At 52.4% G+C, this 19793-nt stretch overlaps 10 protein-coding genes across 10 annotated transcripts; 3 read left to right on the top strand and 7 right to left on the bottom strand.

Annotated features, from left to right (window-relative positions):
- Positions 1-466: 466 nt before the first annotated feature.
- Positions 467-2765, bottom strand: BJX68DRAFT_258622 (NAD binding domain of 6-phosphogluconate dehydrogenase-domain-containing protein; the record flags this gene model as incomplete). Its single annotated transcript, XM_071043558.1, has 3 exons — positions 467-558; positions 1522-1942; positions 2016-2765. The coding sequence occupies 3 exons, from the start codon at positions 2763-2765 to the stop codon at positions 467-469; spliced, it is 1263 nt and encodes a 420-aa protein (XP_070893872.1).
- A 461-nt stretch (positions 2766-3226) lies between these two features.
- On the bottom strand, positions 3227-4705 carry BJX68DRAFT_258621 (pyridoxal phosphate-dependent transferase; the record flags this gene model as incomplete). The annotated part of the gene is made up of 4 exons (XM_071043557.1): positions 3227-3351; positions 3418-3507; positions 3598-4333; positions 4421-4705. The coding sequence occupies 4 exons, from the start codon at positions 4703-4705 to the stop codon at positions 3227-3229; spliced, it is 1236 nt and encodes a 411-aa protein (XP_070893871.1).
- A 301-nt stretch (positions 4706-5006) lies between these two features.
- Positions 5007-6055, top strand: BJX68DRAFT_258620 (dihydrodipicolinate synthase family protein; the record flags this gene model as incomplete). The annotated part of the gene is made up of 2 exons (XM_071043556.1): positions 5007-5408; positions 5492-6055. 2 exons carry the CDS (start codon positions 5007-5009, stop codon positions 6053-6055), a joined length of 966 nt encoding a protein of 321 aa, XP_070893870.1.
- A 1012-nt stretch (positions 6056-7067) lies between these two features.
- Positions 7068-8441, top strand: BJX68DRAFT_247041 (uncharacterized protein). The gene is made up of 3 exons (XM_071041723.1): positions 7068-7233; positions 7306-7590; positions 7707-8441. The coding sequence occupies exons 1-3, from the start codon at positions 7094-7096 to the stop codon at positions 8290-8292; spliced, it is 1011 nt and encodes a 336-aa protein (XP_070893869.1). The 5' UTR covers positions 7068-7093; the 3' UTR covers positions 8293-8441.
- Positions 7656-10014, bottom strand: BJX68DRAFT_279089 (general substrate transporter; the record flags this gene model as incomplete). Its single annotated transcript, XM_071048659.1, has 3 exons — positions 7656-8974; positions 9051-9764; positions 9819-10014. The coding sequence occupies 3 exons, from the start codon at positions 10009-10011 to the stop codon at positions 8331-8333; spliced, it is 1551 nt and encodes a 516-aa protein (XP_070893868.1). The 3' UTR covers positions 7656-8330.
- A 558-nt stretch (positions 10015-10572) lies between these two features.
- On the top strand, positions 10573-12544 carry BJX68DRAFT_279085 (glycoside hydrolase family 13 protein; the record flags this gene model as incomplete). Its single annotated transcript, XM_071048658.1, has 3 exons — positions 10573-10944; positions 11008-11137; positions 11231-12544. 3 exons carry the CDS (start codon positions 10573-10575, stop codon positions 12535-12537), a joined length of 1809 nt encoding a protein of 602 aa, XP_070893867.1. The 3' UTR covers positions 12538-12544.
- On the bottom strand, positions 12545-14134 carry BJX68DRAFT_258617 (Zn(II)2Cys6 transcription factor; the record flags this gene model as incomplete). Its single annotated transcript, XM_071043555.1, has 3 exons — positions 12545-12847; positions 12908-13849; positions 13925-14134. 3 exons carry the CDS (start codon positions 14132-14134, stop codon positions 12545-12547), a joined length of 1455 nt encoding a protein of 484 aa, XP_070893866.1.
- Positions 14135-14867: 733 nt separating this feature from the next.
- On the bottom strand, positions 14868-15784 carry BJX68DRAFT_247039 (GNAT family N-acetyltransferase). The gene has a single exon (XM_071041722.1). The coding sequence runs from the start codon at positions 15743-15745 to the stop codon at positions 15101-15103; it is 645 nt and encodes a 214-aa protein (XP_070893865.1). The 5' UTR covers positions 15746-15784; the 3' UTR covers positions 14868-15100.
- Positions 15785-16324: 540 nt separating this feature from the next.
- BJX68DRAFT_271800 (uncharacterized protein) lies at positions 16325-16793 on the bottom strand (the record flags this gene model as incomplete). Its single annotated transcript, XM_071047037.1, has 2 exons — positions 16325-16379; positions 16432-16793. The coding sequence occupies 2 exons, from the start codon at positions 16791-16793 to the stop codon at positions 16325-16327; spliced, it is 417 nt and encodes a 138-aa protein (XP_070893864.1).
- A 1024-nt stretch (positions 16794-17817) lies between these two features.
- On the bottom strand, positions 17818-19545 carry BJX68DRAFT_247037 (homocitrate synthase). The gene is made up of 4 exons (XM_071041721.1): positions 19458-19545; positions 19069-19411; positions 18430-19019; positions 17818-18378 (listed from the first exon to the last, which is right to left on the bottom strand). Exons 1-4 carry the CDS (start codon positions 19483-19485, stop codon positions 18017-18019), a joined length of 1323 nt encoding a protein of 440 aa, XP_070893863.1. The 5' UTR covers positions 19486-19545; the 3' UTR covers positions 17818-18016.
- Positions 19546-19793: the final 248 nt, after the last annotated feature.

The following is a 19793-nucleotide window of genomic DNA, read 5'->3' as shown; positions in this document are numbered from 1 at the left end:
CGCGACGAGCGTGTTGATTTCGAGGTTTGTCAGTTTTCTCGTAGAGAAGGAAGTGGTGTCGACTGTCATCAGTTCGCGACTCGTCATGACCAGGACGTCTTTGCCGTCTTGCAGAGTATTTGAAGCTCGCTCGATGATTGCGCGTAGTGCAGTTGAACTCTGCAACGTCGTCGCGATATCAGGTTGAGTTGCCGCTTCTGCGAGTAGTCCTGGCACGTCGACTGTAAGAACTTCCAGTGCGGATCCGCGACGGCAGACAAGTGTCTCGAGCTGTCGAGAGGATTTGGGAACGTATGACCCTGCGACGATAAGTCCACCCGCCTGCGTAGCGCCGCTTGACGCAGTGAGCCGGAGTAGGTTAGGCTTGATAGCATCCTTGCGTGGAATCCCGAGGCGGCTGGAGACGAATGAGGCTCCTGTTCTGTAGCCGAAGCGGAGGTTGTGTTTCTTCTGCACTATAGGCTTGTTAGATTCGACAGACCGAGGGCCTAGGGCAGAACAGCTGTGGGAAACATACCGTCAAGCAGTGCCAGACAGAATAGCAGCATATCCTCGTCCCTGGCCGCATTCATAACCACTATGCCCCCTTTGGGCACTGACAGGAGCTTGGCGGACACCGCCTCTATCCCACCCAGCCTGATATCCTCCAAGCTCACAGAAACAACATCTTCTCTCTGAAACCTCCCACAGGCCTTCTCAAGTACATACTCCCTCAGATTCGAAGAACCATATCCAAACGACCTGTCCTTCGCAAAAGCGGTCTCAGCCGCCGGGACGAGGGTGTCGCCTTCTGCGACATAGTGCACATCCCCAATCGTAAACCTCCCACCAGGCTCAAAGAAGGGCGCGAAGATCCACGCATCTGGTGACCCGACTGTCTCGATGTGAGACTCGAGTTCCTCTAGGAAATGCCCGCGAAGCGTAGAGTCGCTGCGCAGTACTACTTCAAACTTTTGGTTCGTGATTGACGCTGCCTTGGACACGTTGGTTAGGATCTCCGAGACGAGAGAGCGCGCTTCGGGTGGTGGTAGGGCCCGACTATTCGTAAGAATAAAGAATCCTTTCGACTCCGACTCGAATTCCGTCACGAGGAGGTCGACGTCCCACATTGTTAGCACGTTGATCTCGTGGCATGTCTGTGTACCTGTCGGGTCGTCGTCTAGGATCACTAGCTTTGTGTTTGTCTCGCGGAGGCTGGATTGGATTTTCTCGAGGAGGCTCTCTGTGCTATGTGTGATGGGAGGGAGGGATGCTAGTGTGGAGGATTTGGGGAGGGTAGAGTATTTTGTTGGTTCCAATTTCTTGCTGTTGCTCTTTGGTGAGGATGAGGGCTGCTGCGCCCATAATTTGGCGAGTGCGGCGTCTCCTTCGTCGCCCAGGCCCTGGACACCAGCGAGATCGTACAGGGTAATTGCTGTTGCGGCGAGGTGGAGAGGGTAGCGGAGGCGTTTGGCTATTAGGACGATTTCTTTCTGTATCATAAATGTCAGCATTAGCTATACCAGACCTCGGAACCGTGACCTACAAGCTTCTCCCTTGTCTCTGTAATGGTAGGCCCCGAGCTGAAATCACCCGCTATGACTAGCGGTGCAACGGCTCTAAACGCCTCGCTCGCACCAGCAGCATTGGAAATAATCGACACGAGTTCATGAGCTCTTAATCCAAGACTGTCACCCAGAGCCAGGGCCTCGATTGCTGCAACGGTATGGACAATCTCGAGCATACTCTTGACATGTTCAAACATTTTTGAGTCATTGAAACTTCTCGCCGTCTGCGTCGAGGTAGACACATGCGAGGGACTGTTTGGAGTGAAGACCCTCACAACACCCGAGTCGTCTTCGCGGTCATACCCCATCTGCGCACCGAGGAGATACAGCTGCTCAGCGGAGGAAGCAAGCCAGAGAGGGATATTCTGGTTCAGGCCCTCTGTCGTGACGATTCCCTTGAACACAAACTCTGTCAGAACAGCCCCTCACTCACGGAAAGGAAATAAGGTGAATGTTTGAGCAGCCTACCATATCCTTAACAAAAATGCCCAACGCAGAATGCGGCGTCCAGTCATCAGCGAGCATATGCGGGACGCGATCCTCAAACATCCAGCTCGTCGCTTTACTCCCCAACACTTCATCCTGGAATACCCGCGTATTCAATCCCAGACTCGCAACGAGACCCATTGCTTCTGCTGCGGCAGCGATATGCACGCCCGCGAGGTGCTGGTTCACGAGTTTCACTTTGTTCGCACTCCCGAGGCCGCCGGCGATTACGTACCAAGTTTCGGACATTGAGTCGAGGATGGGTTCGGATGCTTTTAGGGCTTCAGAGGCGCCCGAGCAGAGGATTGTAAGTGTGCCATTTGCAGCGCGCACCGTGCCCCCTGAGACAGGACAATCGACAACCCGCACATCCGGTCTCGCAAAGTCCACCCGAAACCGTTCCTCCACTGTCCTAGGAAAGGCAGGCGGAACCGTCGAGCACAGAATCACAGTCGCATCCTTCTGTAATCCGTACACGGCACCTGTAGAATCCGCAAATAGGACTTGATCCGTCTGCGCTGCGTTGGCGACCATGCAGATGAGGAATGAGGCGTCGACCGCGCAATCTCGTGGACTCGAGGCAGCCATTCCGCCCCTGGCTTTTAGGGCCTCCAGGGAGTTGGGGTTCACGTCGAAGCCGCTGACGGTGTACCCGGTCTCGAGCAGGTGCAGGGCCATTCCCAGGCCCATGGCGCCGAGGCCAATGAAGGCGACTTTTTGTTTCTGGGTCATTTTTGGCGGCTTGTGAGGTTGTGATTTAGTAGCTCTTGTTGTTTGGCTGGTTATACTATAAGTAGGGCTATACTTATCCTCGACATGCCCGGGTACAAAGCCGATGTGGCCGACTTCGCTGGAATGTCCGCGGATAAAGCGCAGCCCTAAGATCGGAGTGAACTCCAGGTCCACTTTGATCCACCTCCACCTCCACTATCTACCCTGCCTTGTGAGGGTCATCACTATAGTCTTGTCGTGAATATGGGGCAGGGGTATGAAATTACTGCTTAGCAGACACGAAGCTCTAGTTTGAGTGTGGACAAATTGAAAGCGTGCACTGAGCGCTACGACTGCTTGCCTTGTTAACATGCTGACTGTTCTTGTGGTCGGGATTTATTGACATGAGGGACGTTGTTTACTGTATTTCTTGAATATGATATGACTATATGCATTTTCAGCTATCTACAATGTATATCAAACTACTCTTTCTTCCGGAAATCCCTGACAGTTTTATCAATGCACTCTGCTACATACCGCACATTCCCCGGATTCAAGCCGGCAGTTGACACCCTCGAGCTATCAGCCATGTAGATATGATACTTTTCTACATGCCATTGTTATTAGTTCTTGAACCGCTTCTTACGAAAGCGTGGTGACAGATATTTCTTACCGCGTAAATGCAACACCTCGTTCCAGCTCAACCCAAGGATACAGAACATGCCCTTCTGCTCCGTGATGCGCTTCCATTCCCCTGGCGTACCTGTTACACCAACGAATTAGCCAACCCAGCACCCTTCATATAATGTTGCAAGAAAAGACAAGAGATCAGCAAATAATGAAAAGTACGTACCCAACTCCACCAACCCCTCATACAACGCCCACCGCATCCCCTTAATCCTCCCACTCATAGTCTGCAAATTCCCCGCCCACTCCTCCCTCAGTCCTTGATCCCCTAAAACTTCCGCAACAACCCTCGCTCCAAACCCCGGCGGATTCGAAATCTCCACGCGGATCAACTGAGCCAGTGTCGATTCAACCGCTGTGGCCGCTGTAGCTGAGGCCGTGACGAATGCGCAGAGACCAATGCGTTCACCATACAACCCCATACTCTTCGCGAAGGATAAACACACCGCAGCTTCGAGATTTAGCTCCTTGGTGAAGTGCCGGAGGGCCCAGGCGTCCGTATCAAAGTCGCCGGATGTCATGCCGAGGTACGCGGCGTCGAATATGGGGAATAATTCCCGTTCCTGAACGATTTTGCCAATGGCTTTCCACTGCTCGACTGTCGGATCCCAGCCGCTGGGGTTATGCGCGCTGGCGTGAAACACAAAAATTGAGTGCGCGGGAGCTTGAGATAGGGTTTCCGTGAGGGACTCCATGTCTACCCCACTGTTGTCAGATGTTGTATAGTTAAACTCACGCACGGGGAATCCGATACTCTCAAAGACTTGTCGGTGGTTTGACCAGCTGGGCTTTGTGATGTATACTGTAGGGATATCCCCTCCGGCGGTTTGGGCTGCTCTGTAGAGCATTGTTCCGGCTGTGTGCAGCGCTCCTGTTCCCGAGAGAGCCTGGCAGGATGCGACCTGTCGTTATATGATCAGATCAAGCCCTAGAAATTACCCCAATTCCACCCCAGATCTGGAAAAGGCAATCAAAGATGAACAACATACCCTCCCCTCCTCAATCACTTCCGCCCCGTTCCCCAACAGCAACTCCACTGCCCTTGCCCTAAACTCTGCAAGACCGAGGATAGGCAAGTACTCATGGTTCGCACCACGGATCTTCTCTTTCGCCGCCGCGACAGCGGGGAGAATCCAGGGTTGCCCGTTCTCGTCTTTGTATGTGCCCTGCCCAAGGTTGACTTTTTGAGGCGAGGGGTCCGCGTTGTAGAGTTTTGTTAGTTCGAAGATTGCGTCGGGGGGAACATAGGGGACTTTGGAGAATAGAGACGGCATCGTGATTTTGGGACTTGCGTGGTTGACTGTAGTATGGTTTGTTGGTCAAGTAGGGCTCTATTTTGGTGGTCGCGTGAGTGATGTTTTGGATTTGGAGACTTTATGGGTTTGTATACATGTGGAGCTCCACTGGTGGGGGTTGAGCTCCAACTCCAACAGTCGACCCGGGTAACGCTATATAGAAACCCATGGACTATAATATCGCTTGAAAATTGGTCTGTTTCTGCTATCTTGCAAAATCCGCCTTTCACCTCCACTCGCGAACCCGGCCCTTCACTTCACATACCATCCACCAACCAAGATGACAACCCCCATCCCAATCCCCCGCAAGGGCATCTACACCCCGCTGGTAACCTTCTTCAACCCCGACGAATCCATCGACCTCCCCAGCACCCTCACACACGCAACACGGATGGCCTCGGGGGGTGTAACAGGCCTCGTCCTGCAGGGCAGCAACGGCGAAGCGCCGCACCTCGACCACGCCGAACGGCGAACCCTCGTCCGCGCAATCCGCGATCACCTCGACGGGCTAAACTACACAGATATCCAGTTGATCGTGGGGTGCGGCGCACCGAGTGTGCGTGAAACACTGGTGCATATCGCCGAGGCGAAGGAGTCCGGCGCGGATTTTGCACTGGTCCTGCCGCCGAGTTATTGGGCTGCTGCGATGAATCCGGCTGTTGTTGAGGGGTTTTTACATGATGTTCGTCGCTTCCCCACCTACTTAAAAAAAAAACTACCTCTCAATTCTGAATTTGTAGTGAGTATATACTGATGCCAGTGCAGGTCGCAACATCCTCCCCCCTCCCAGTTCTAATCTACAATTTCCCCGGCGTGACATCCGGCATCGACATCAGCAGCGACAGCATAATCCGTCTCGCAAACTCAACACCCAACATCGTCGGCTGCAAGCTCACCTGCGGCAACGTCGGCAAACTACAACGGATTACCTCGACGCTATCCCCCCTCGGCGGCAACTCCGGGGGCAGGGCAGGAGGCTTCGCAGCCTTTGGCGGCAAATCCGACTTCTTCCTCCCGGCGCTCGTCGCGGGCTCACATGGGATAATCGCCGCTCTCGCGAACATCGCGCCGAGACTGCATGTTCGACTACTCAGGCTGTATGAGGAGGGGGACCTCAAGGGTGCGCAGGGTATTCAGGCGAAGCTGAGTGATGCGGATTGGGCGCTGGGCAAGGCTGGTGTTGTCGGGGTCAAGGCGGTTATTGAGCGGTTCTTTGGGTATGGCAGTGGTCGGGGGAGACGGCCGTTGGGGGTTGTTGAGGCGGAGGCGATTGGTGAGGATATCCTCCAGATTATTGGCGAGGTTGTGCGGCTGGAGGAGGAGTTGTAGAGTTGGTTTCCTGGAGCGCGATGTCGGGGTCACGTGGCTGTGCCCAAGGTAGTGTTTGAGTTAGGGTTATGTCTAACCCTTCGAAAATCGTTGCTGCACGTCGGCCAGATGTTTTCATTGCAGGAACCGGTGTCGCCCGAGCTCGAAGAACTACCAGTGATTGACAGAGGATGCTTGCGAGTCTTACTAGTATTTTTGACAACCACGGTTCCATGATGGATCCCGCCGCCGGGTTCGGCTGTGACAGTAATGACAGGGAGCTTGGGATTCCTGCGTGGCAACTCCATCGGCTCACTTTTCGATGAAAACATTGCGCACCTTCTTGGTGCAGTTGGACGAGGCGGGTTTGGAGATAGTATACATTGCTTTGGAGTGTGAATGATCAACGCAATTTACCCTCCCCGTTCTGGCAGAGACTTTAAGGGTTCGAGTATCTCTTTCCTGTAAACAAAAACATATCCCTCCGCTGGAATACGCAAACTCCTCCATGAGCCATGGTAATTCCAAGTTGGGAGAACCAGGTGAGGTTCGTCCCTCCCGTCCCAATACTGGCCATTACAGCTGCACAAGGAACTATCGTCAACTGCAGTCTCCAATCAATTCAGTTGCTCCAGTCTTGTATATACTACTGCAACAACATATGATGTAAACCAGACGAAACAACAACAGAACTGAGCATTGCGGCGGCAGGCACACCTCAACACAATATCCACCTGGTAACGCTAGTATAGTATATACGCCTCAAGCTTCGGGGTAAAAAAAGCAGGCAAGGCTCGACCGCGGCTCGGTTGCACCTTGCAAAGCGCAAAGCTTCAAACGGGCAGATAACCCTCCAATAGGGCAATGCACATAAATTTGAACCCCATCTTCTCCTGACTCGTGCCCTTAGCCAGCGAATGAGACAGCGCAGACATTTCATACAACCTCGTATTAGCCTTGGCAAGACCCGCGGCCACAACTTAAATTGCCCAATTCCCCGTTCAAACCCCAAATTTTCCTCACGAGACTAAACACTTGTTATTAAACGCGCCGCGCAAAATGCACTGGCCAACTCTCTTGGCCCTGGCTGCCCTATGCCAACCGGGCCTCGCCTATATAGGCGGCTACACCGAAGGCGCCGCAGAACGGCCGACGAACGTCACCGGCCTGCATTACCAGTACTACAGCTCAATTGGATCGTAAGTTTGTCGTTAATAAGCTCTGCCCCAACCAAATCAAAATATACGAAATATACTCACATATATACCTAGGTACTACAACGGCACGCTGACGATCCGAATCCACCCCGTGTACAACCCGCCGCCACGGTACCAGGATTTCGCCGACCACTATGTCTGCGAGGAGTTCGAAAACAAGACCTTCGACGTCGAGATGAATGCCATGGCAGGCTTCAAAATGCAGCCCCCAAAATCGGCGCCGCATGTGAATCCTTTTATTCTCGATATCGAGGTCTGGCCGAAGCCGTATGCGCTCAGGTTACCGCGCACGGACAACTATACGAGCGACGAGGCGTTTGCGATTCTTTCTGAGTCGGGGTATGTTGCATTTTTTTTTTTTTTAAAAAAAAAATCAATTTGATGGTCTATTCGTTCTTGAAGCGTGAGAAGACTCCGGGTACATGGATGCTAACGCAAAGACAAACGGGGTGTAGTCTCGATTCCGGCCCGCGCTGGCGCCTCAACATGTCCACACCACGAAACACAACCTCTAGTGGTAGTTCTACAACAACCACGAGTACCGGCTACCGCTTCACCGGCAAAGCCAACACCAACGACACGCTGTGGGACCAGACTTTCGTCTTCAACGTCACCGACACCTGCACGCCGCTGTCGTCGCTCGACGGGATGCTCTACACCGGTGACTTCCTGCGACCGGACGATATGGATAGCGAGCTCGTCTACGACTGGGTGACGAGGGAGCTAAGGTCGCTCCCGGCGCTGTCGGGGTCGTTTGATGGGGAGACTGCGTGGGTTCAGCTGTCCGGGGCGTTTTCGGCGCATCGTCGTGGCGGAAGCGAGATTGTGGGACGGGCCGAGCTGGTGTTTTCGGGGCAGATCGATGCGGAGAGGTCGGATGGGTTGCTGCTGGGGAGGGAGGTGCCCGAGTGGAATGCGACCCTGGGGTTTGGCGATAGGGACGGCGTGGCTGGCCTGCAAGGGAGCGGCGGTTCTAGAGTGGGGTGGAGTACCGGTGCATTGGGGCTGGTTGGGTTGGTGGGTGGATTGGTGGTTATGTGAAGCCATATGTATTCTACTCTAATAATCACGCACATGTATCAGGCAACATGCTCAACCTCGACCAGACTCGATGCCTTGGCCTTTTGGCCCTCCCCTTGGAACCGCATCCCCAACACCTCGGGCCCATCAAAAACAACCGCAATCTCCTCGAGCGTCCGCCCTTTCGTCTCCGGAAACAAAAAGTAAATGATCCCCAAATCAAGCACAAGACAGCCCAAATAAACAAAATAAAACTTCCAAGAAATAGCATCAAACGCAATCGGATTCACATACTGGTTAAAGAACCCCGCCGCAAACATGACCGTCAGCGAAAGCGAGAACCCCTTTGCGCGGAGGTGGTAGGGTAATATCTCGACCGGGTACGCGATTGACAGCGGCGTGTATGCGAGTGCATACGAGCCGAAGAAGAGGAAGAGCATTGCGACGGAGGCGATCCCCGCTGCTTTGATTTGCATTTCGGCGAACACGCCGGAGAGCGCTGTTACTGTTGCGAAGAAGATAAGCATGAGGAATGTGCTGAGGAGCCACAGGGTTCGGCGGCCGTGGGATTCGGTTAAGAAGGCGCCGGCCAGCGCCGCGAGCCCATTCCAGGCTTGGAGGGCGAGGTTTATACCCGCTTGTTGGCTGGGAGAGGTAATGCCGACGGAACGCAGGATTGGGGCGAGGTAGTAGGAAACGATTCCTAGAGAGCGATGAAGATGGTTAGCGATTGTCTTGGAGTTGGACGTTGACGTTGGCCAGGGAGGCTGGAGGCATACCGTTTCCAGCCCACTGAATCATGAATCCCACCAAGACACAGATCAGCAGGCGATGTAGCGCACCGCGCGTAGCGAAGAACGCACTCCACCCACTCTGCTCTGCAACCGCATCCTCGTGCTCAATGGCTTCGCAAATTTCCTGGTACTCGTACAACACGAGGTCGTCAGTAGTATCGCCATTTGCGTGATACCGAGCCAGTATCTGCAGTGCTTCCTCCCTGCGTCCCTTCGAGACAAGCCACCGCGGACTCTCAGGGACAACCAGCAACCCCAGCAATTGCAGAGCCGGGAAGAAAGCCTGCATCAAGCACGGAAAACGCCAGGACCACGAGCTGCCCAGGTACAGCGTCCCCAGGGTAATGACCGCGGAGAGAACCGCCCCGCAGAACCAGGTGCACTGGAAGATCGCCGTGACCGTGCCTCGCTGCCGCGGGTGCGCAATCTCCGTGGTTAACGGGGGCGCGGCCGTCTGTGCAAAGCCCAGCCCGACGCCCATCATGAGCCGCGTGCCGAAAAAGGCCCAGGGGCCGGATGTCGCGGCTTGGATGATCGAGGCGCACACCATTACTGCAGATCCCAGCGCGACGCACTTTTTTCGTCCGAAGGCGTCGGCAAAGTACGAGGCTGGGATGAAGCTGGGTGTCCCGCCGAGGGATACGCCGGCTATAATGAGGCCTTCGATGCTGGAGTTGATGTCGCCGAGATCCTGCAGAACTGCGGTGGATTAGTATGACTTTCCTTTGTTCAAGGGGGACACAGTAGACGTACATCGTGGCAGCGCCAGTAGGCCGTTCATCAAGCTCCCATCGTACCCATTCGCGGCAGCTGAGGTGAACATGAGTGCAACGCCCAGATTCAAACGACGTAGACCGGCATCTTTTATCCATTGAGCATGGGTATTGTTCGGGATCGAGGCGTAGGCGTCTCCGCCGGACGTGCTCACAACAGCATTGGCTCCCATGGTGTCAAAACAGGTAGCAAATATCAGAGAGAGAAACAACAGTGCATGCACAATCAATTGCGAGTGACGCAGACAGTATGAGGCATTGCATGTACCCCATGGGCACTTTATATACACGCAGCTTCGGTGGTCCAAACGCTGGGGTAAAAGGAAGCCGAAAGATTCGGAGCGTGGCCCGATCTTCTGGGAACAGAGGTTTTAGCCAATAGAATGACCCAGCTCAACTTCCTGGGACACTTTAGGTCGAACCAACAGACTGTCTCAATGTGGGGAAATCCTCGGGCAGTTTCTCGGGAAGATTTTCGGTAAGATTAGGTCTCCGCATAGAACTCTATGGAGATGCAGAGTGGGGTCCAATCGAGTCCGAAGTAGCTCCGCGTGGTCAAAGAGTCGTTGTAGGGCGATACCCAATCAGATTGCCAACGGCTTTTTTGCGGCGAAATGCTCGGAGAGACTTTCGGGCGTTTACATGATGCGACCCCCATAGGAACAGGTTATAAAGCGCCACCCCGTGTATGCTAGCCCAAATCCAACTCTTCCTCTCAACTAATCAACCCCAACATGACAACCACAACAACCGAAATCGCATCCATCCCCAAACCAACCCCACAGAGCGGTCGAGCCTGGTGGAAGGAAGCCTCCGTCTACCAAATCTACCCCGCCTCATTCAAGGACTCCAATGGCGATGGAATCGGCGATATTCCTGGGATAATCTCCAAACTCGACTACCTCAAAGAATTAGGTGTTGATATCGTATGGCTGTCTCCGATCCTGCAGTCCCCGCAGGTGGATATGGGATATGACATCTCGGATTACTATGCCATCCATCCGCCATATGGGACTATGGATGATGTCGATAGGTTGATTGAGGGGTTGCATGCGCGGGGTATGAAGTATGTTATGGATCTTGTTGTAAATCATACATCGGATCAGGTATGGCTTTTGATCCTGTCGTGGTGGTGTGAAGGTGGATTGTGGTTCTGACTGGAGGTACAGCATGAATGGTTCAAGCAGTCGCGGTCTTCAAAGACGAACCCATACCGCGATTGGTATATCTGGAGGAAGCCACGATACACAGCCGACGGTGTGCGCCAGCCGCCGAATAACTGGGGATCGTACTTTTCAGGTATGTACTATATTGCGGATTGAGATCCAGAACTTCTTGCCTGTCTATATGATTATAGTGAATTCCTACCGTGACTCCCACTCACATTATTAGGCCCCGCATGGACGTACGATGCTGAAACAGACGAATACTACCTGCACCTCTTCGCGCCCGAACAACCCGATCTAAACTGGGAGAACCCCGCAGTCCGCGCCGCCGTCCACAAAATCATGCGCTACTGGCTCGACAAGGGCGCCAGCGGATTCCGCCTCGATGTAATCAACTTTATCAGCAAAGACCAGCGCTTCCTCGACGTCCCTATAACCGATCCGTCGAAATCCTACTCGGACGGTGCGAAATATTACGCGTGCGGGCCAAGATTACACGAATACCTCCAGGACCTAGGCAAGATCCTGAAAGAGTACGACGCATTCTCCGTGGGCGAGATGCCGTCCGTCTACGACCCCGTCGAGATCCTCAACGCCGTGGGGTTCGAGAGAGGGGAGTTGGGGATGGCGTTCCAGTTTGAGATTATGGATCTGGACCACGGCCCGCGCGGGAAATTCACCCCGGGCCAGTTCAAGCTCGCCGAGTTGAAATCCGTCGTGACAAAGTGGCAGTCGTTCATGTATGAGAACAGCGGGTGGAACGCGCTATACCTCGAGAACCACGACCAGGGGCGGAGTATCTCGCGCTTCGCGTCTGAGAAGCCCGAGTTCCGGGCTCTTTCGGGGAAAATGCTTGCGACGTTCTTGGGGCTGCAGAGCGGGACGCCCTTTATCTACCAGGGGCAGGAGATTGGCGTTGTGAATTTGCCCGAGAGTTGGACGATTGAGGACTACCGGGATCTGGAGGCGATTAATTTCTGGAACGAGCTGACTGCAGCTTTCCCCGGTGATGCCCAGCTCCAACAGCAGACGCTCAAGGAGCTGCGTCTCAAGTCGCGGGATAATGGGCGGTTGCCGATGCAGTGGGGGCCGGGCAAGTACGCCGAGTTCTCGTCTGCGACTGCGGAGCCGTGGATTGGGGTTAACGATGACTATGAGCAGTGGAATGCGTCCTCGCAGGTGTCTGATCCGGGCAGCGTCTTCAGGTACTGGGCGGGGATACTGAAGCTACGCAAGGAGTTGGTCGATATCTTTGTGTACGGGTCGTTTACGCTCGTCGACAAGGATCATGAGGAGTTGTTTGTGTATACCCGAGGGTTCGGTGATGCGACGGCTGTTGTCGTGACCAACTTCTCCGAGAAGGAGGTGAAGTGGGCCGTTCCAGCTGATGTGTCCTCGGTCTTCAGCGACGGAAGGTACTTGGTGGGGAACTATCCAGAGCGCAAACAAACTGGCTTTGGAGGAGACGTCATTACTGTGAAGCCATTTGAGGCTTTCGTGGTACTCAAGGAAGGTGCCAGGCTTCCAAACTAAGACGGTTTCATCGTATAGCATAGCTATTGTTACTATCATATACTTCTCCATTACCCTCCGCCAAATCCTCTTCGTCGTCGATCAACTCTGCAATTGCAGGTAGCTCGGTAACGGGCTCGAGGAGTAAATTCGACTCGACCAATCTCTTGCGAACCCAGTCTAAGCCCTCGCGGTTGCCATTCAATCTCGCGAGATAGCAGCAGAATTCATGAAGGACGTGGCGCGCTTGGACGAACATCTCCGGTGTCAGCGAATGGACGCAAGTCATGACATCGAGCAAGGTATTCGTAATGTCGCACAACTTCGCTTGCTATACTTCCGTCAGCTATTCCGATCCATAACCATGGTATTCCAATAAGTCCCATCTTACCATCCCCGGCCCATGCGCAACCAGCGCATCAAACGAAACGCTCGAAATATCCCTCAGCGCATCCCTTGACACCCGCGCCGGATACGTAAACGACATACTATCGTCGCCGCCCGGTTCACTTGAAAGACTAACATTACTCAGCGAAAGCTGCCAAACCAGCATGCGGAGCCAATGCTGCGTAATCGAGATATCGCTGCGCTGTACCTCGTTCCATTCCAGCGGCCACTGCTCGTACCGCCGGAGCTCGTGCTGGATCCGGACGAGGATCTCCATGCTGTAGTTACTTGAGGTCTCCGAGTTGACGAGCACGCCGTCGACGGATGCGAAGAGGTGCGTTAGGCTGTGGAAGGCTTGGAGGAGTTGTGAGCTGTTCTGGTTGCCGCAGGCTTCCTGCCGCGACAGCGCAATCGATTTGGTCAGGCAGACGGGGGTCCCGTGCTGCATTGCGTGGCCGCGTTCCGTCACGTACAGGAGCCAGAATGTTCGGCGGCGATAGCTTTCTTCTTCCATGTCCAATCCGTGGTACGTCTCCTCTTTATCGAGTCCAAGCAGTTGACAAATCGAGACAGCCTCGCGGAGCAAGAACGACGCGGTCAGCCGCTTCCCCCTCGCTCCGTAGTAGAAGTGCAGGAACAACGGGATCAGAATCGCTTCGATCGTGGAGCTCTCGCGGTACTCGTATTTGAGCCTGTGTCGCTCAGACTCGGTGGCAAAGCGGTCGGCCAGATCGTTTGAGGGCTGGTCGCTTGACTTTAGTTGGAGCTGTGCGCCGGTCCCCGCGCAGACTGCAAAGGCTAATGCACACGTTTCGTAGTCAGTTTCATCCGCCTGTAGGGCGGCGTTGAGTCTCGCGACGTCGATGACGGGCCAGACTGGGTACATCCGGTCTTTGTACGTTTCGAGATACGCGAGGACATCGCTCAGCGTAAAGGCGCGCTTCCACTCCGGCGACGAGGAAGGAAATGAGTCTATTTGCGGGGATGTCGATGGGTCTTGACTGTCAATATTTAAACAAACAGGCACAACCGGTATGTCTTTGCTCAACGTCTCCAACTGCTCATGAACCCGAGCCCTCGTCGACCGACGCGGCCCTTTCGGCCCGGACTTTCTTGGCTGTTTCGCGTAGGAGCATTTGAACCCCGTCCTCGTGCAGTTCGGACAGGGCTGTTGGCCGGTACAGCGGACTTTTCGGAGGGCGCAGGCGTCGCAGGCGCGTGGTCTTGTCATTGATACTGGTATCGGTGTGGATGGGGTTGTAAGAGGGAAGGCATTGGTCCTCGGGAAGATTTTCGGTGAGATTCGACCCCGCATGGACCGTGGCCAGGCTCGCTAGTGCCACGTGGGGGCATCCGAGTTACTCCAACTTGCCCTCGGCCATGTTCCGATAATGGCCTTGCTGAGCACCTCTTGTCATGACTTTCCAGGGGTCAATACTAGGTGAAATTATGACTCGATTACACCCATCTAATGTATTTAGGGCTTAAATGCCCAGGCCATGGTAAAGCTCCTTGAATCTAAGCTCAACCACAAGGTACATCAGTTTCAATGGCTAGTCTAGTTAGGCTGACAAACAGGACGGATCAAGGATTTCACAGGGATGATCCGATCCATGTATATATTGCAGAGGACAGAATACAAGTATACAAGGACAACCCACACAACGGTATTCTCTGCGAACCGTCCGCCCACATCGCACAAGAAATAACTGTAGACACAGGTACACCGCGGGTCGTGTTCTTACTTTTTACTAAGTTCTCGAACGCGGGAGTAAAGTCCACGCGCTGTCCCCAAGATGGTTGGCCAAGTGTTTCAAGCATGACTATATCAACCCGGAGGGTTCACCCATGGTACAAGAGAGCGCTCGAACCATTAGCAGGTCCATATCAAAGAATAATGGCGCTCTCCTAATCGGGTATACAATTAGCAGCCTAGTTAGATAAGCTTCAAAAAGAAGAATTTGATTTGGAATGAATAAAGACTTATTCAACAGGTTCCCGTGCAGATACAATAAACGTAAGAGATGCTTGATGAAGATGAAGAGGTTCCTGACGATTAGGAGGTCTTATGGGGGCACTTCGCTCCTTCCTAACAGCACCCCAATGTTGTTGTTGGTCTATAAGATTCGATTTTCAAAGTCCTTGCAGGAGCAGCCTTCCCGTATATCACTCAACCCAACCGCTCTAACCAGCCCTACTACTCCTCCCTCCCCCTTAACTTCAACCACTCCCCCTCCAACATCCCCAGCGTAATAACATCATGCCACTTCCGAAACTGCCAAACCGCCTCGCGCAGCCTCCCCTCCTCCACAAACCCCAGGGACCGATAAAGCCCCAACGCCCGTTCATTATGGGAAAGCACCTCGAGCGACACGCGATGCAACCCGCCAATCTCAAACGCCCAATCCAGCACCCAGTTGATCGCTTCCCGCCCGTACCCCTGCCCGCGTGCCGACGCGATGAATGAGATCCCAATCAGGGCGTTGCGGTGGTGCGCCGTTAGCGCGCCCATGGGGTTCTTGAGCGAGACGCGGCCGATCGGGGTTGCCTTGCGCCAGTCGTCTTCGGAGCCGGCTTGCTCGGAGGGCAGGCAGACCATTACACCTAGCAGCTGCGACTGCTGTCGGGCAACGAACTCGGCGGCGTTGCGTTGTGTTCTCGGGCGGGGCAGGACCTCGGTGCTTAGGAGGTACATGGCGGAATCGTTGAGGTGGTTGTGGATAAAGGTTTTGTCTTCTTCGTTGTCCTCGATTGCACGGTAGATGAGGCGCTTGGAGCGGAAGGGGTTTGGGGGCGTGGAGGGTGTGGACGATTGTGCGGCCATTGTTGCGCTGTTGGACATTTATGGATATGGTATTTTGAAGAAATGGGCACAAGGAGGTGAAACTACAGGATTTCTATTTCTGGAGGATGGGATCTTATAATATTCGTGGACTAGTAGGGATGACTCACTGAACAGGGTATATACGGGCTTATCCTTCTACGGGGCCAACCAGAATACTTGACGTTACATTGCCGTATACGCTAACATATGTTAGGCAGCCGTAAATAATCATCATTGATCTGAGTTTGCAGAGTCTAAGACTCCGACAAGCTCTCTTCGTTGAAATAAACTCCTGCAAGCCAAGTCCGCAAACACAAAAACATGACATGTTGAGAGCATGCTTCCCAGACACCCAATTGGTGGAGTATTGATGGATATCCCCATCCTAGTGCACCCACATCAACATATCAGAGACTACCAGCGTCTCTCCCTTGAGGACTATGGGCGCTTACTATGAATTCCAGTCGGGAAGCAAGGTTATAGAGAGCAATCGGGCATGCTTTTCAAATTGATGTCGGTGCAGTAAAGTATTTATATTGGCTCCGCTTTTCGATTCCCTCTACTATAACCCCAAGGATAGAAATCATCGCTATAACGTCAAATTTTCTGCAGAAGATTTTGCTTCACGGATTCTGGATATGCATACATTTCCCTACCGAATGGTTAGTTGTCGCGGAAGACACCTTGAAACCCGGATTGCCTACAGATTATCAGCCCCGCGGCAAACTTTGTAGATTTCGTGCGGGAAGTCTTCGCCCAGGGTCTCCAAGATACGAGATGTCTCCAAATCAATAACAATGTGGACTTTGGGATTTGACTGCGGAAAATCACTTGGTGGCTGATAGTGGACAAAGTGACGAGTTGGGTCTAGAGCCGCATCGGAAGGGAACTTTCGAAAGTAAAAGTCGACAAATTCTCGTGGATTTCGGTAGTCCATATCGCTCTCTGACAGACGAAGAATGACCCTTTCTGGTTGGGCTTCTGGCTTGGCTTCTGTCTCGTCTTCTGACTCAACTTTTGACGGGATCTGTGCCTGGTCTTCTGACTGGTTGTCTGGCTGGGTCATCCTGATGTATTGTTCGCCTTTATTATGGCCAAACTGATAAGGTCTTGACGAACGTGAAACGGAGGGGTTCCAGTTTCGTCCCCCCATGCAGCAAGCGAGACCCTGAAAATCAGGTGATAGCCCTGGGTGTTCGCTGGTCCACTGGCCAATGGGTCGGGTGTTTGGTCCTTTTGCAGGAGTCCTCCAGGGGAATAGTAGCTTAGCTACTAGTAGCTACTAGGAAGATATAAGAAAACTTATTTATATATATATTTAGTCTACTTCTTAGTTCTTAATATTTAATATTAATTATTATTATAGAGTAAGCCTTTACTAGACTCTACTTATCTAAACTACTCTATGGCTACTATACACATATACCACTTGGCTATACCTTAAACTATAAAGCCTATTAGTAAACTTCTACTTATTATAATACTATAATAAAGTAGATGATGGTAAATAGACTGCCAAAAACGGCCGCAATTAATGCTATTTTTGGTGGTTGATTTGCTAACCCTTCTCCTACTTAGGCATTCTTGTTGTCACTTGGTACCCCATCGACACAAAGGATCGTCCACATAGAGGGTACGATCACCTCTGCTTAAGCAGAAATGGCGACATCTTCTGAAAGAAATAGGGGATCTGAAAGCGGCTAGGAAGATTCTGCTCTAGTCATAAGCAGTGTGAATAAATAGTGCAGTGATCCATAACTCGTCTTGTTGCAAAGGAAAGATCATACATGACTCTATAATTAGAGTCTACTTTTGTATGCCTATGCTAAGACTTTATTTGCGGAACTTTCTGGCGAAACAATATTTGTTTATGTTTCCTGAACCGCTGCTGAACTCTGGCACTAAGAAACTTGTTCAGGTTCTTGGCGAATAAAATAGAAAGAAGGTGGGAAGCTAGAAAGGTGTAATTATCTCGAGATCTAGACCACGCGAAACCAAATGATCACGCAATTATCACGAGGTCAGATGAGCTCTTTTAATATATTTAAGCAGCCAGTTTTGCTAACGTGCTTACGAGTTAGTTATGTAAGACTCCATCGACGCTTTTGATCCTTAAGAGGGTCCAAGCGAGAAGTCACTAGGGCCAAGCAGATCACGCAAAAACAGATGTGAGTGTTATGCGCAATATCCATATAAATAATTTGCCTTCTTATAATAAAATATGCAAGTTTGTTGCAATTTCCCCCCCTCTTTCATTTCCCTTATCTCCCAACTTCGCTATAGACAAAATCACGCGCTCATCAATCCCCCAAGCTCCTTCTCCTTCATCGCAAACTGCGCTGCTTCGTCCGCCGTGAGGTCCATCAACGGGCTATCCTCCCCGGACTGAATATTCCGATAGTACGCCCGGATGATACTGTCGGCATCATCAATCGCAATTGGGCGGATATCGGCTAAAGCCTTAATCTTAGATGTACACTCCTTGTATTGTTTGTCGGTCATGCTGATATTTAGCTGCTGCGCCCGGGATCGGATGGCGTTCCAACCGGTCAGTCGCGAGGCAAAGTGCACGTAGCGGGTCATGCCAAAGTCTGCGGGGTTGATGATCTCATATGTGCTGGGGTCGTTGAGGATGGCTTTGGCATGAATACCTGGGATCCAGGTTAGTGTTTCTCTAGAAACTTGAGAAGAAAAGTACGTACCAGCCTTGTGAGTGAACGCACAAAAGCCCGTGATATAGTTGTTGAACGGGATATTAATCTGCACTGCCTCGGCAACAAGATCCTCTAGATCCTTAATCTTTTCAAGGCGGTACTTAGATTTCACATACTCTGGATGCGTGGCAACCATCCGCGCCATGAGCCCTCCAAGCGGGGTAATACCATTCCGTTCACCGATTCCTAGCACAGAAGTGTCAATGTGTGTTGCACCTGCTTCCAGGGCGCAATATGCATTTGCAATTGCACATCCAGCATCATCGTGGAAATGGGTCTCGATATCACAGCTGACCACGCCACGAAGAACACGGATGAGCTCGTACACCTGTCGCGGGGAAGCGCAGCCAATTGTATCGGCAACGCCGACTCGATTTACGCCGACTTGGTCGACGGCGGAGTAAATTGAGAGGAGGTCCACTAGGTCCGAGCGGAAGGAATCTTCTGTTGAAAAGCGAACTTCTATTCCTTGCGACTTCACGAAGTTGATTACTTCAATAGCGGTCTTCTTGATGTACTCAATATCCTTGCCATGGGAGTGCTGGCGCATGAGAGACGATGTTCCAATCATTACATCGCTAGTTCATACTTAGACAAGAAGGGTAGCCGTGGGAAACAAGGACTTACACGCCATCAACACCAGTGGCCACGGCAATTCGCGCATCGTCCATATGGCACCGAATATGGGTTAGAATCTTAGCCTTAAGACCCAGCTTGCAGATCGCCTCACAGTCTAGCCTCGACTGCTCCGAGGCACACGGGTTCGTGAGCTCAATGTAATCAACCCCGAACTCATCTAGTGCCCTTGCAATCTCGATCTTCTTCTGCGTGTCAAAGAAGGCATTGGCAAACTGCTCGCCCTCGCGTAGGGTGCTCTCGATAATCTTAAACCGCGAGACATTGCTCAGAAAATCGCTAACCCCATTTCCGTGGCCGTAAGGGTTACGATTCGCAGGGCTAGAGCTCAAGGCTGTCGAAGTTAGGAAATAAACGCTTCTCTTAGACAAATCTCGTACCTGTGCTCATGTCACTAGCGCCGGGCATTGTGCTTGTCTCCTCTGGGGTGATCGCGGGGTAGTATAAAATGTAGGATTAAGAAAAGTCTTTTCGCACTATTTAAATACAGAGTTCTTGCCGACTTTTGTCAGTTATTCACAAATGAGTCACAAAATCCTAACCACGATGGGAAAGAATGGGGACGTGCTTTGGATGCATGCCGGACTTTTTCCGTCGGCGTGTCGGCATTTCCCCGGGCTTTCGGAGCTCCACTTTCGCCCCAGATGATGTCGCCTCCGTAAGTATGGGGTCTGGTATATAGATCCTTCAAAATTCAGCAATTCGTTTACTTGCGA

This window comes from Aspergillus pseudodeflectus (genome assembly GCF_044049435.1).
Source record: "Aspergillus pseudodeflectus strain CBS 756.74 chromosome Unknown BJX68scaffold_68, whole genome shotgun sequence".
In the NCBI taxonomy this organism is placed as follows: domain Eukaryota; kingdom Fungi; phylum Ascomycota; class Eurotiomycetes; order Eurotiales; family Aspergillaceae; genus Aspergillus; species Aspergillus pseudodeflectus.
Note: the sequence above shows the minus strand (reverse complement) of the source record. Positions and strands in the feature narration are given on the sequence as shown.